At 49.5% G+C, this 14,889-nt stretch overlaps 1 protein-coding gene across 1 annotated transcript in view; it reads left to right on the top strand.

Moving 5' to 3' along the window:
* spega (striated muscle enriched protein kinase a) overlaps window positions 1–14,889 on the top strand; it is a gene marked incomplete at its 5' end in the record, with an annotated part of 39,414 nt that overhangs the window by 18,943 nt on the left and 5,582 nt on the right. Inside the window, 28 exons of the mRNA XM_079236893.1 lie at window positions 30–212; window positions 2,329–2,465; window positions 3,019–3,107; window positions 3,267–3,445; window positions 3,536–3,722; window positions 3,812–3,885; window positions 4,009–4,167; window positions 4,258–4,447; window positions 4,680–4,909; window positions 4,993–5,112; window positions 5,206–5,310; window positions 5,437–5,643; window positions 5,729–5,852; window positions 6,219–6,391; window positions 6,644–6,756; window positions 6,861–7,029; window positions 7,444–7,543; window positions 8,087–8,287; window positions 8,644–8,701; window positions 8,782–8,859; window positions 8,996–9,168; window positions 9,269–9,295; window positions 9,380–9,532; window positions 9,620–9,662; window positions 10,072–10,137; window positions 10,389–13,020; window positions 13,100–13,267; window positions 14,314–14,436. Coding sequence (XP_079093019.1) covers window positions 30–212; window positions 2,329–2,465; window positions 3,019–3,107; window positions 3,267–3,445; window positions 3,536–3,722; window positions 3,812–3,885; window positions 4,009–4,167; window positions 4,258–4,447; window positions 4,680–4,909; window positions 4,993–5,112; window positions 5,206–5,310; window positions 5,437–5,643; window positions 5,729–5,852; window positions 6,219–6,391; window positions 6,644–6,756; window positions 6,861–7,029; window positions 7,444–7,543; window positions 8,087–8,287; window positions 8,644–8,701; window positions 8,782–8,859; window positions 8,996–9,168; window positions 9,269–9,295; window positions 9,380–9,532; window positions 9,620–9,662; window positions 10,072–10,137; window positions 10,389–13,020; window positions 13,100–13,267; window positions 14,314–14,436 — 6,261 coding nt within the window. The remainder of the gene's footprint in view (window positions 1–29; window positions 213–2,328; window positions 2,466–3,018; window positions 3,108–3,266; window positions 3,446–3,535; window positions 3,723–3,811; window positions 3,886–4,008; window positions 4,168–4,257; window positions 4,448–4,679; window positions 4,910–4,992; window positions 5,113–5,205; window positions 5,311–5,436; window positions 5,644–5,728; window positions 5,853–6,218; window positions 6,392–6,643; window positions 6,757–6,860; window positions 7,030–7,443; window positions 7,544–8,086; window positions 8,288–8,643; window positions 8,702–8,781; window positions 8,860–8,995; window positions 9,169–9,268; window positions 9,296–9,379; window positions 9,533–9,619; window positions 9,663–10,071; window positions 10,138–10,388; window positions 13,021–13,099; window positions 13,268–14,313; window positions 14,437–14,889) is intronic.

The raw sequence follows: 14,889 nt of genomic DNA on the forward strand, positions 1-14,889 counted from the left end.
CGTCCTGCGTGTGAATGTGTCCTCCTCAGTGACATGGAGGAAGAACAACGTGGAGATACGGAGCGACGCGCTCCACGTGGTCAAGGCGGACGGCCCTCGGCACAGTCTGGTGATAAAGCAGATGAGGCCGAGCCACGCGGGGTCGTACTGCGTCGCCGCCGTCAACGCGGCGGGCAGAGCGTCCTGCGCCGCCGCGCTCTGCATCCAATCAGGTGAGGCGAGGCTGCGAGATGAAAGCACGTTCCCTGTTTGATTTCAGGTGCCACCGCGGCCCATTTACAAGGATGCAAACACACCATTTAAATGAGGACGGACACGTTGAGGCACATGAAAACGATGCTCTCCTTGAAATACACGTTGACACACACACGCACACACACACACACACACACACACACACACACGCACACACCATCGCTTTAATCCACTGCCAGCCCTCCTCCGCCTGACATTCTGTCTTAACGACTACAAAGGCCCGCTGGAGCTCAGCATCCCGACCGGGGGCTCCTCGCAGCGATAGTCACCATGGCAACCCATTAATTCTTAACAGGCGCCGAGCTCTCCCCCCTTTTTTTTTCTTTCCATTTGCACGATTCAAACCGCGGTCCCATTCCCCCGTCATGCAAAGGTCTCCCGAGTCTCAAAGGCAGGCGTGGCCTTCAGAAGCAGGAGCAGAATGGATATTCCTGCTGTCCTAAATGTGCCGGCGGATGGATGTGTGTTTATATGGAAAAGCTTGCGCCGCTCCCAGAGTGTTAAATCAGCTGGTGTTAATGCAACCTGCACTTCCCCGGGTCTTTGTCAACAAATGTGAGCGTCCGCTCTGCCGCCGCCTCTCCACCGGCGGGGGCCTGCGCTTCCATATTAGGCCGGCGGAGTCTTAGCTTGCAGGAGTATTTTTAGCCGCCCTCTTGTTCTCTCGGGTAATTGCGGTCTGCTTTATGTCCCGGTGTGAGATTAATCACGGCGTTTTTTTTTCATCTCTGGAGATTTCACGCTACACACAGAGTTGTCACACACTATGGAGATTATGTGAGTCAACCTCAGCTGGATAAACCGGGAACAGAGCGAGGATGACTGAAGGATGTCCGCCCTGGATATTATGAAAGATCCTGGTTTAAAAAATGAATAAAACAATCTAAAAAGTTGAATGAGTATGTAGTGAGACTAGAAGACTATTATGAGACTATTGACGTGAGCGGGAGGCAGAGGGAGAACAGAGAATAGAGGATGAGGCTGAAGAGGAAGGGCCGCTGACTCGGACTGTGCAGCAGCAGTTGTGTAAGAGTTGGCAGGTCCGTGTAAATACTCCCGGGACTTATCCTCTGGTGCACAGACGCCGCTCAGAGATGTGACTCTAGGTAGGTTATTTTGTCTGTTTTCCTTTTTTAATGCCAGCGTGATGACAATTCATCAGAATACCTTCCTACCGAAGAGAAAGAATCCGGCGTCTTTGTGTTTTTCTGTCTTGTTTTCATGTTTAATTGCTTTAATAAGTTCTTGCATGTATAGGTTCATATGTGCATGTGGGCAAACCTGTCTGAGGCTTCTTTCACCTGCAGCTTGAAGGAGACGAGCCAGTTTCCTCTTTTCTTTTAGCCCGTTGAGTTTAATGGCAGCACTTTCTTGCTGTGGTTTTCTCCTTCAGAGAGGACACGACTTAATTCTCTTCCACCGACGGATATTATTAATTCTCAGTTGTCACAGTGCTATCTGCTTATGCCAGATGTCTGGGCTTCAGGTTCTACAGGGAAAAGGAGAAAGCGAAGGAGGAAAAAAAGGAAGCGGCAAGGCAGAAAGGGAACGAGCAGAGCCGTGTAAAGAGAGCTCCTGCAGGGGGGAGATGTTTTATATTGCTCTCTCCAGCGGTGAATTCATTCTGACTTTAGTGCAAGCTGCCAGGAGTCCAGACACAGAGTCGGCTCGGGAACTCCGTGGGAATAAGCGAATGATTGGGTCAGGGATTAAGGGATTAATTCATTATCTGTTCAGTTACGGTCACTTCAGAGAGCTCCCTGTGCGTATGTGGTGCACATGGCCCACTCGTCTCTAACGCTATCCGTGTTGCCAACTGCTCCTCCTGGCAAAGATACTCATCTCCAGAAAGGCAAGCAGAGACTGTAAACATCAGAGCCCTGACAGATTGTTCCCATCTTAATGTATCAAGAGCCGCCCTGTTGCAATGCTAACCATATTTCAAAGAGATTTGCCCGTAATTACACCGATTTAATTAGTGAGCGAATCAGAGTTGAAGCCTTGTAAAGGTGAATTAGATGCAGCTGAAGTCTATTACATGTATGGGCCAACATCACTTTCCTGTTCTTGCAGAGCCAGCCCACATGCATTGTGGGAAACGAGTCGGGGCCTCGGAAGTCAGGAGTCCACCGCAGCCAGAGGAGGAGGCGATGGAGCTCCGGCACCCGGCGGGTAAAAGAGTCCACTTCAAAGAAACGCCCTCGTTCCAGGTAGGAGGGTCTCAGGTGCAACAGATCTGTTTTTAGAGCTGATCTTTAGGGCCGACGGACACATACGTCCCCCAACATTGTGCTGAGGAGGGTTGATAACAACTATAGCATATTCATGATGTGACGTGAATCCAAAACTTTGTCTTTGATCGTCCGACTGAAACACACTCAAGGAATTCATGTAAACTTTATTATTCTTGTTAACTTATTGTTTTAATATGTTTGAAATTGTATTTATGTTGGAGTTGGGGCCGCAGCTCACATGTATTATGCATTTTAGTTCTTTATTTTCATTATCGATCGTTATTACTTTAACATTTCACATTGCTTCAGGTGGCATAGTACATTGGCTTGTTTTGTGCAACCATCAATCAAAACCCAAAGATATTAAATTGACTCATTTATATACTTCAGGGGAAAAAAGCAGAAACTATTCAGAAGCTGGTGCAAACGTTTTTCATGATTGCATTACATAATGATCAAAACACTGCAGATACATTTTTCTGTAGAAACCTTTAAAGACTTTGCACATAAGTATGTTGTTATTTAAAAGGTGGCGCCGTGTGACCAGGAGGTGACTCAAGGTCAAGAGGTCGTCCTCTCAGCGAAGGTGTCCGGGCAGCCCAGACCCATGGTTTACTGGTGAGGAATCTCTCCTGAAAGCTTTATTGCAGACAGACACTTATTATCTCAACCACTTACTGTCACACACACACACACACACACACACACACACACACACGGCCCTCTATGAAGCGCCTGAGTGTAATGGACTGTGACAGCCACTTCGTGTTGACCCAGGTTGAAGGACAGAGTCTCGGTGAAGACGGCAGGCCGCTTCGCCGTGAGAGAGACGGGCGACGGCGGCGGCAGTGAAATGAGAATCGGCTGCGCTCAGAGGTCAGACTCCGGGCTTTACGTCTGCAAGATCATCAACGAGTACGGATGCAAGGAAGCGGAGTGCCGAGTGGAGGTCAAAGGTGAGGAATGAAGAATTTAATCGGTGTACTTTAATCACGTCGGGAGAAATATGGTGTAATATTTCATTCTGGGGTTGTTTTTTTCAACAGCGTCCGCAGCACAAACGGCTGTGAGAATCACCCGGGAGGTGAAAGGGGTCGCGGTGAAGGCCGGAGAGTCGGCCATGTTCGAGTGTCACATGACGGGACCGCCAGACGTGGATGTGGACTGGCTCTCGCACGGGAAGCTGATCCAGCCGGCGCTGCTCAACTGCAAAATGCACTTCGATGGCAAGAGGTGACGTTGAACTCCTTTCTGCTTAGTTTCACTGGTTTTGTTTCATTACTATTGCTTTATTTTGAAAGCTGTCTTCTTTTGTCTCACAGGTGCCGTCTGCTGCTTAATTCAGTTCACGAGGATGACAGTGGAACGTACACCTGCAAGCTCAGCACTGCCAAAGGTGAGCTGTGCAAACACTGCCATCGAAAAGAAGTTGGAGAATACACAAAAGCTAAGCGCTAAAAGTCAAATGAGTGATTGATGAGTAGATAAATATGTGACACGTTAGTCATTTTATTTACAGAGGAGTCGACCTCAAGCGCAAACCTGAGTGTCGCCCCATCCAAGGAGCCTCTGTTCACCCGCAAGCTGGACATCCTGGAGGTCATCGAAGGTCGCACCGCCCGCTTTGACTGTAAGGTGAGCGGGTCGCCTGCTCCTCGAGTCACCTGGACGCATTTTGGTAAGAATCCCCAGCGTCTGCGTCTGATATTCAATAAGAGAAAAAATGCCACGTCTGATTTTATTTCACGGCGATTCACCGTTCTCTCAGAAGCGAAAGTGGAGGAGAGCGATAACGTCCGCTTGCTTCAAGAGGGAGGTCGTCACTCGCTCGTCATCGCCCACGTTAGCGGCGACACGGAAGGCTTCTACACCGCGGTCGCTCAAAACTGTCACGGGAAGTCTGAATGCACCGCCGAGCTCTACATGCAAGAGCCTCGAGCTGCCATCTCTTCTCACATGTAAGAAGTAACTCATTGAATTCATATGGATTTGTCATTTTAAAGGCTTTTGAAAAGGGGAATTAAGCTGTCAGTGTAAGAGTCAGAGGAGATATCTTTGTTTTCAAGGGCAAACGCTTCAGGAAGAAAGAGATCTCTCTAAAGGAGTGATGGATGAACATGAAATACACCCATCGGCCTCTCGGTGAACGCGCTCAGATGCCTAAACTCGATCCCTCGTTCCTTCCTGCAGGGCCAAGTTGGAGAAGATGCCATCCATCCCCGAGGAGCCTGAAGTGCTGGAGAGCGAGGTGGAGAAGAGGACCATGCCGGACTTTGTCAAGCCTCTGGCCGACGTGGAGGTGATCGATGGCAAGGAGGCGCTGCTGAGCTGCAGAGTGGCGGGCCTGCCCTACCCGACCATCGCCTGGTACCACAACGGCAAGCGCATCGAGAGCAGCGAAGAGCGCAAGATGACCCAGCGTAAGCAAGGAGGCCCGGCGGCAGAGCAAGCATTTTGGCGGGTGAATGGCGGTAAATGAGAAAGTTGTGCGTCTGTTCTTCAGACAGGGATGTCCACAGCATGGTCGTTCGGAGCGCTTGTCACGCTCACGGGGGCGTCTACAAGGCCGTCATCGCCAACAAGCTGGGCAAAGCGGCCTGCTACGCACATCTATACGTCACAGGTACGGAGGGAGGCTTCATGTTTGATGCCGTCGCTGAGAGATGCAATGTTTTCCCTTTGATATGGATGGATTTGTGTGTTTATTTGGGGACAGATATCGTTCCTGACCCCCCTGACGGTCCTCCAGTGATCGAGGCCATCACAGGGAAAACGATAAGCCTCAGCTGGAAGCGACCAAAGAGGATGGACTCTTCGTTTGGTAGCTTCATCAGGCTTCTATCTTTAACGAGAACGTTTAAATAAAAGGAACATAAATCACTTGCAGGGGAAACTATTCATAGCATGCATGTCGTTTATTTGTGTGTGTGTGTGTGTGTGTGTGCAGATGCAGGCTCCTTGCTGTACGTGCTCCAGCAGCAGCCTCTGGGCTCCATCCAGTGGTCTGTCGTGGCGTCTAACCTGAAGGAGACCAACTACGCCGCCACCTCCCTGTCCAAAGGAGTCCGCTACGCCTTCAGGATCCTGACGTCCACCGGGAAGACGCTGAGCCGGCCATCCGCCTCCACGGACCTGGTCCAGCTGCTGGACAGAGGTAACAAAGCCGCGGCATAGGCGTCGATGGGTTTTTATTCTTGAAGAGGTCGTTTAGTTGATGTGGTGTCTGTTGCCCCCGGTAGGACCCTACTTAAGGAAAGCCCCGGTCATCCTGGACAAACCTGACGTCATATACGTCATTGAGAACCAACCTGCGAGCATCACCATCACGCTGAACCACGTGCATGCAGTCGTCACCTGGAAAAGGTCAGTTCTGTCTCTTGTGGTCATTAGTATGTAAAGGACGGCGTGCCGAGAGAGGTTTCTGTTTGGGTGCGAAAATAACACAAGCAGTAAAGCGCCAGGATTTCAAAAGGGAAACGAAAGAAATACAGAAGAAGTCCCTCAGGAGCCGGAGCTCATGCTGGTGTTCATCCCATTTCTATTCTCATCACGGACTGTTTTTATGAATTCAGATAGAACATATAGAGAAAAGGCTTATTGTAACCTCTACAGAGTCTAGACCCAGTGGCTCACTTTGCTTTGATTGAATGTAACATCGTTCTCGCACATGTTCTCCGTGGAGCTCTGGAAAAGCTCTTCACTTTGCTGTACTGCCTCCGTCTCCCCCAGGAGGGGGGTGGTGCTGGTCAACCGACTCGGGATGTACGAGCTGAGCATGCCGGACGACGATCAACACACCCTGAAGCTGCAGAGAGTCCGCAGCTCGGACATCGGGCAGCTCGTGGTCACGGCCAGCAACCAGTTTGGCAGCGACCTCTGCACGCCTCAGCTGGCGATGGCAGGTCTGTCGGTCGAGGCAGACGTGTTACATTTAGCATTTCAGCTTGAATCCAAAGAACTTACTACTCACTGCTGGCAGCAGTTAATGCCAACACAGAGGACTGTGTGTAATTTAATTTGAGCTTCAGATTTTTTTTAAGTAAAGGATCATGAATTTAGTAAAGCTTTTTTCAAAATAACTTTCCTTTTTACTCCACTGTAACTTCACTGTGAGATGTGAGTTTTATTTTATTTAACTTGTTTTTCTTCCGTAGGGCCTCCCAAGTTTGAAACCATCATGGAGGACGTGGATGTGCACATTGGGGAGACGTCCCGTCTGGCTGTGGTGGTCGAAGGGAAACCAGACCCAGACATCTTGTGGGAGAAGGTGAGGTGGTTTGAAGACGACCTGAGATCAGATAAATAGTCAGAGAAACCCTCTGAGCAGAATTATTAGTGGCCATATTAACCGCGTTCGCTTGTCTGTTGCAGGACGACGTGCGTCTCTCTGAGAGCAACCACTTCACGTTCGTGTACGACGACCCCGAGTATTCCCTCGTGGTCCTCAACGCCCGGCCCGAACACTCCGGGGTGTACACCTGCACCGCCAAGAACCTGGCCGGCTCCAACTCCTGCAAAGCTGAACTCACCGTTCACACAGGTCTGCAGCGGGATTTATGATCCTCTGAGATTCAAAGATACGAGGACGGAGCATCTTTTCACGATGAATTCTCAATCTGTTTTGTTAAGAGAATTAAAGGCCTGTTCCAAACATGGTGCACCAACAGGCTTTTCCTCTATTTGCTCTTGATCTTCACCATTTAGTTGAGATTATAGTCATGTGCTGATGCACGACACACCGATATAAACGGGTTGTTGTTGAAGAGTGCACCTCTAAATCTACACCACATGGGAAGGACCACCGTATGAAACCATCTGTCACTATGCTGGCACACATGTGCACACACACACACACACACACACACACTCACACACACACACACACTCACACACACACACACACTCACACACACACACTCACACATAAAAATGCCTGTGTTGCTGCTCCCTGCAGAGCGAAAGGAAGCAGCAGAGCCAATGGAGGACGAAGGAACCATTCTGAGGAAGATGAGGCGTTTGACGGATTACTATGATATCCACAAAGAGTTGGGGAGGTGAGAGAGTGTGTGTGTGTGTGTGTGTGTGTGTGTGTGTGTGTGTGTGTGTGACCACACACTCATGCTGTCTCTATTCCTCCTGCCGTAGTGCTGCCTCTTGCAAAGAATACTGTAATGTTTAATTGGTGGAAAAGGTCAAAACTCTCAGTGATTTATTGTTTATATCTTCTCAATCTCAAACAGAATACTCCTCATCTCCCTATTCTATTTTTATTCTCTACGTTTTATAGCTGCTGAAAGCCTTCAGTTGACATTTAAGCTGATGTTATTTTGTCAGACGTTCAGTTCTCAAAGGTCAAGAATGGACTTCAGTGCCCTAATAGCTACGTGTTTGATCTGTGCCCTGAACTGTGAAAAAATAATCCTTTAGATCTTTTTTATGTCTCGTCTGCTGTGAAATTAAAGGATTCAACAGGAATTTCTTATTTGACCGCGGCACTGTATTTTCTTCTTCTTCTTCTTTTACTGCGCTGTTAAATAGAACACGAACGACTCCTTTGGTGTGTATTAAAGCGACCATGTTTCCACGGTTTGCTGCAGGGGGGCCTTCTCCTATGTGAAGAGGGTGATTCAGCAAAAGGGAAAGGCCGAGTTCGCTGCCAAGTTCATTTCTGCGGGCGGACGGAGGAAAGCCGCGGCCCTCGGAGAGATGGACCTGCTGTCTGAGCTGGACAATGAGAGGATCCTCTATTTCCACGACGCCTTTGAGAAGAAGAGTGTGGTGGTGCTCATCACGGAGCTGTATCCTTTCAGCGTAGCTGATCCTCATTTCTTTAAGTCAAAAAGGCCCCACCTTTCCTGCAGTGCTGTTTTACATTTTATCTGCTTCAGCCGAACAAAAGTGCTCTAAAACGCATCTCAAGGACACGAAAGAGCCAGAGCATTAATCCTAATGTCTTCCGCGCTCCCCTGGAGGCATGAATGAAGCGCAGCACCGCTTTTTCCTCTCTGACTCATTGCCGATGAGTGGAATTAGCGAGAGATGGGATGTGTGGGAGTTTTTGCTCATTTATAATTCATTTCTCATGCACCTACACGGCTTGGGCTGCACAGTCGAGCCACGGCTCTGCTTTTTTATCCTCAACTGTTGTGTGAAGATGTCACGAGGAGCTGCTGGAAAGAATGGCCAAAAAAACCACAGTGAAGGAACTGGAGGTTGGTGTGCTCCTGCTGCCTGCACTGCGCTATCCTTATGTAACGCGACGCTGACTTCCTGCCCTGTGTTTCCTCTGCAGATCCGCTGGAGCGTTCAGCAGCTCCTGGAAGGTCTTCGCTACCTTCACCAAAAAAGCATTGCCCACCTCGACGTCAAGGTACCCGTCCATCAAATGGCGCATCAAATTCAATCCGTCACATCCTTTTGTAGGAACCTCACGTAGTGTTTTGGGGTCCCTCCCTCCCTCCCTCTCTTCCTCCCTCCCTTTCTCCATCCCTCCATCCCTCCTGTAGCCGGAAAACATTCTCATGGCGAGACCTGGCAGCGACCTGATCCGCATCTGCGACTTTGGCAACGCCGCGAGGTTGGAGACTTCGGAGGAGCGCTACTGCAAATACGGCACGCCGGAATATGTCGCGCCGGAGATTGTTAACCAAACTCCCGTCTCCACGGCAACAGACATATGGTGAGCCACCTGTTCTCCAGCGGGACTGCACACTGACTTGTTATCAGCCACAGAATTTTAAAAAATCCGCTTGTCATTCACGAGTCCTGCTCTCCCACAGGGCCGCTGGGGTCATCACCTACCTCTGGTATGTTATGTACATCTGTCACGGTTTATTTACACTTTCATTATCATAGAACATGCACAGATATCTTTCTTTGCTCTGTTTCAGCCTGACTGGCGTGTCTCCTTTTGCCGGTGAGAACGACAGAGTGACAGCCCTGAACATCCGTAACTACAACGTGGCGTTTGAGGAGAGCATGTTCGCCGACCTCTGCAAGGAAGCCAAGGGATTTGTCATCAAGCTTCTGGTGGCGGACCGGCTGTAAGCATCTTGAGGACATAAACATATGTGAATACGTTAGAGTACAGTACATTACAGCATGCTCCTTCCTCATGTTTCATCTTCCAGGAGGCCGAGTGCCACCGAGTGCCTTCGTCATCCGTGGTTCAAGGTGAGTTATCTTTTAGATGAATACATTGAATACAGGTGAATAGGGTGAAATGTAATTTAACGGATAAACCTCCCCAATTCATTCCTTACATGAAGACTTTTTTCTTTGTGTGAAACAATTCATGTTTACATTTGAAAAGCATTGTCTTATGAAATATGTGCTAATTTGCACACATTTCCAAAGCAGAAATCTGAACATTGGAAAAAGCCAGGTCCCAAATTCTTATTTAATTTGATTGACATGTTAGAGTCAAACGGTTTTGGATAGCTGTATTTATCACAACATATGTTCACTATGTTTCAGGGATAAAATCAATATAAATTAAGCTATGAATGGTATATGAGTATAGACAGGAATGGAACTGACAGTGTGGTGTTTGTAATTCATGCTGACTCCGTTTGTCTTGCAGTCGTCAACGAACAAGAGCATCAGCACAGCTAAGCTGAAGCAAGTTTTGTCCCGAAGGCGATGGCAGGTAAGCCACTGAACATGAATTATTATGTGGAAATGAATGAGGCACCAAGGGCTGATTCCCAGAGAATGATCTCTATAGAATATTCCCTATACTCCTGCACTAAATGAACAGATTTCCTAAAGTATGATGAGTCTATCGGCCTAAATTAAACCTCTAAAGGGACCAGGGTGTAAAACTCAGACTGGAAACTTTCCTGATAAAGTAGGAAAAGTAAACTAACCCACATTGTCCTCTATTTTCTGTTTTTTCAGCGTTCCCTTGTCAGCTACAAATCCAAGATGGTGATGCGGTCGATCCCAGAGCTTTTGAATGAGTCATCGAAGCACGTCTCCATCGCTGTGGCCCGGCATTTAAAAGAAGGCTCCCCTCCACCCTCCTCGTCCTCTGACTCCGATGCAGACGTCGACGAGCTTCCCTTCATTCCCATGCCGCTGTCCATGGTCTTTTCCGGGTCCAGGGTCTCGCTTAACGAGATCCCGGGGGACGAAGACGTCACGGCATGTCCCAGCGTTGCTGCCGACGGGACGAGGAAAAAGGACAACGAGGAGACGAGAGGAGGGGCTAATGACGGCGTGAAGAATGAGGAGGAAACCCCAGATGAGGAGGAAAAGAAAAAGACAAAACAAGCACCGCTTCAAAAAGAATCAAGTGTGGAGGCGGACGAAAGTCAGATAAAAGCCAGAAGGGCTACGATGAGGAGAGGCAGCTCTGCTGATTCAGCACTGCTTCTCCACATTGACCCAGAAGAGGAAAACACAGAGAAGGAATCAGAGGAAAGTAACAAGAGCCTGAAAAAGGCTGTTTCCATGGAACTACCCAATCGCAGCCCGAGCCCCGGGCCGGCGAAGTTAAGCCAGGAGGATTATGCCCTCAAACTGGAACTGATGAGACAGCGGTTACTCAGGGGAGGAAACGTGGATAAGAAGATGAGCGGCCTGCGAGGGCCTTTGTTTGAAACGCTCGGCATGGAGGACGAGAGGCGGACCGGCTCTCTGGATCGGAACTTGAGGCGATCGAGAGCCGGGCCGTCGACGCTCACCAGAGCGGCGTCCTCAGAGAGCGCCGGAGAGGACATGCCGAAGACCAAAGTTTTACGTAAAAGCACGTCCTTCACGCAGGGGGATTCCGAGCCCATGCCCCTGCACCGCAGGTTCGGAGCCCCCTTAGAGATCCCATCGGTGGGCAACGGTAGCATGGAAGGGAAGACGCTCCAGGAGGCCACCTCAATGTCCGCCATCACAGAACAAGCACTGGAGGCCGCGTCTGCCTCCCCTACAGGGAAGACTTCCTTTATACTCCCAACAGCAGGGAGGTTGGACCAACAGAACCATGTGAAAGAACGTGATGATATGCAAAGTATGAATGAGAAGAACAGGGATGTGATAGCAGAGAAACGGACCAAAACCCAGTTAGAAAAGCCAGACGAGTCGAGATCACCCTCTGTTATCACTCCTGTAATTGTAATAGAGGATGATGAGGAAGAAAAGAAGAAAGAAAATCAAGAGCTGCATATTAATGAGAAGGATAAGAAGCAAAGTAAACCCTCCTCTGCATATGCGAGTGTCATTCAAGCGGTTGCGGCCACAACGAGTGGCTCGAAGTCCACAGAAAGCCTCACGTTACCCGAACACCCAGCGGTGTTCGCCAAAGTAGCGTCGGCGGATCGATCCCCCGGTCCTGTTTCCACCTCGTCGAACCCCGATCTATCTGCCCCCCGCCAGCCGGTGCTCAGGACAGACATCAAGGACATCGACTCGGAGGAGGTCTTTGAAGCCAGGTTTAGGAAGCGGGAGTCGTCTTTGACCCGCGGCCTCCGGAAACTGACCCGAAACAAATCGGAGGAGAAATCCCCCGTCCTGAACCGGAAGGGCGGCGAGGCGGGGGAGGAGGTTTACAGGCCGGGGGCGAGGGGGGCGCCTCTTGAAATGTTACCAAAAGGACTACAGGAGAAGTCCAAATCTGTTCAGGATTTAAGAGAAGGAGAGACAGAAACGGGCCTCGGCCTGATCGGGAGGTTTTCCTTGCGGTCCAAGAGGTCCACGTCGGTGGAGAAGAAGGGGGAGAAACCAAAAGAGGAGAAGCCTCAGGATGTGCAGAAAGCTGCTGTGAACAAGAGAGTGTCGTGGGCTGTCGGTCGCAGCAAGTCCCTCGACACAAAGGAGCTGAGCGGTGCAGGAGCGCAGAGGCAGCCGGACGAGAGAGAACAAGGAAAAGCTGACGAGTCATCGGTTTCTGCAATGAGGCGCAAGTTTGAGTCCAAAGTGGCGGGGATCTCGGCCAAATTGAGGACCCAGTCCGAGGAGAGGAAGGACCGAGACGCCGGTGGGAGTCAGAGAGAGCTGCTGCAGAAGGATTTGAAGAAAGTCACCGACTCCCCCGTGCTGGCAATGCGACACAAGTTCGAGAACAAAGTGGCGGGAATGACCTCGAAGAGCCGCAGTCAGTCCGAGGAGAGAAAAGAGGGCGAGGAGGGAAAGAGGATGCCTCTGTTCACCCGCCATCGCCATTCCCAATCCGAGGGCCGGGGCCTCAAAGGGATGGGCATCCCCGAGAATCAGCTCGCCAAACAGACCGGCGCCGCCGCGTCCAAGGAATCGATTGAGTCCGCCTCCAGCGTCCATTCCGAAAAAGCCTCGGAGACGGACCGCCGGTCCCGGTGGGACAGGTGGGGTCTGACGAGGGGCAAGAAGGACAAAACCCCCTCTCAGTCCGCCCCCAAAGAGGAGGGCCTGTCGAGGAGCCAGCAGTTCATCCGCTCGGCGTCGGACTTCGCCCCCGTGTTCCACATCAAACTGAAGGACCACGTCCTGCTGGAGGGGGAGCCGGTGACTCTCAGCTGCCTCCCGGCCGGAAGCCCGCATCCGGACATCTCGTGGGCGATGGGTACGCCGCTTAAAGCCTCCCAGGATGTTTAGATCTGTGTCTTTTTGTCCGGTTTCTAAAATGTGCCGTGTGCTTCCAGATCGGAAACCTCTGCAGCTGGATGAGCGGATCAGCCTGATGTCTCATCCAGATGGCAGGCAGCTTCTGATGATCATGAAGACCAGCCGCAGGGACGCGGGAGTCTATGAATGCGTCGCCACCAACCCCATAGCGACCATCACCACCTCCTGCACACTGACCATAGCTTGTAAGTAGCTTATTACCCAGAAAGTGTGTCATAATGTTGTTATTGTACGGAATGGGGGTAAAACTGGGGATTGGGGATTATTCAGTTCTCTTCGAGGCACAGCTGCTCCTTTGCCTTTCATGGACAGACACTAATTATCCTCATGATGGGATGTGTTTTACATAATTGCATTTTAATTGCAGGAAGAACGGAATGAATATTATTACAGTTGTAATGAATATTAATGTCAAGAGATTAACTTTTACAGTGGCTTGGCTTAATGGATTTTGGGGGCTTTTCTCATATTCATCATGTAATGGGGAACAAATGGCGCTTCCGGTGATTTGTAACCGTCTGCTGCAGATCATATTTAAGACTCCAGACATGCCTTTGTATTAATGGTGTGTAAAGAAACAGTGCAGCTCAGAAATGCAACAATAGTAATGAGACTTTTGAGGTTTCAGTGGAAAATACATTCCTCAGATGTCAAGTGCAATCTGAGGAATGTATTATATGTGTATAATATTATATAATCTCAACCACTGATGCTATTTGTGTCCCCTTGATAATCTTGTGATGTGAGAGAAATACCTCAGACTGGCTCCGCTGTTCCAGCCGCTGCACAGGCCTAATGGGAAATACATTTTTAAATGAAGCAACGACACTGTGTCAAGATTGGTTTGGTGTGACTACAAAACACACGTCGTCTGGATCGGGTGGTTTGAACATCTTGTTCTTGTCTGTTCTTCGTTGGTGTCTTCTCTTAATGTGACATTTTAATACACTGAATCAGTGGCTGCTTTTACAGATGCGATATAAAGCACTTGAAATATACAACAGCAGCTTTTATGAAGGACTCGCGCAGTAGTAAAACCATGCACACTTCAAAGTGAAGCCACCCACACCACACTTAAAACCACACTTGAGACTAAAACAAGAAAAACCACAAGGATATATTACATTTTCAAACCCGGAGCTTTTTCTGACTGCATTTCTACTCCTATTCAGCTCACTATCACATCTGCCCAGTATCACTCATCTACGCTGTTCTCTGTCACCTTTTTAAGGTGTCCCCAAACGGCCCGGGACCCCCGAAGTCCCCCAGACTTACAACAACACCGCCCTGGTGCTCTGGAAGCCAGCGGACACCAAGTCTCCGTGCAGCTACACCCTGGAAAGAAAAACAGAAGGCGAGTCTTCTGCAACATTCTGCTCATCCAAATGCATCTTAGATGGTTTAAAACTGCATTCCCTGTGTGTGATGTGGTTATAGTCAAATAGGTTTCAATATCCAGAGACACCACAGACACCGGTGCTGCTGTCCACGCTTTTGTGTCATTATGCATGATGAATCGTTGTTATCTTATAATGTGCTGGATGGAAAATATAGTCAGACAAACCTGCGGGAGCAGACTTATTCGCTCTGATAGATTTCCTTCTGGGTTGTTTTTCCCCGCCGTCTCATTCCAAACGGGTCCTTTGCCAGGCGGCATTGATTCAGGTACTCACAGAATAATGTGTCGCTGCCTCGTTTACATTTAACTTCGGGGCTCTTTCTCTGTGCCAACACGAGAAACAGCTGAGCGTTAACTTGTTTGTGTGCTCACGGTGCACGTCTGCCATCTGGTGGTCAGGATATGAAC

This window comes from Taurulus bubalis (genome assembly GCF_910589615.1).
Source record: "Taurulus bubalis genome assembly, chromosome: 21".
Classification (NCBI taxonomy): Eukaryota; Metazoa; Chordata; class Actinopteri; order Perciformes; family Cottidae; genus Taurulus; species Taurulus bubalis.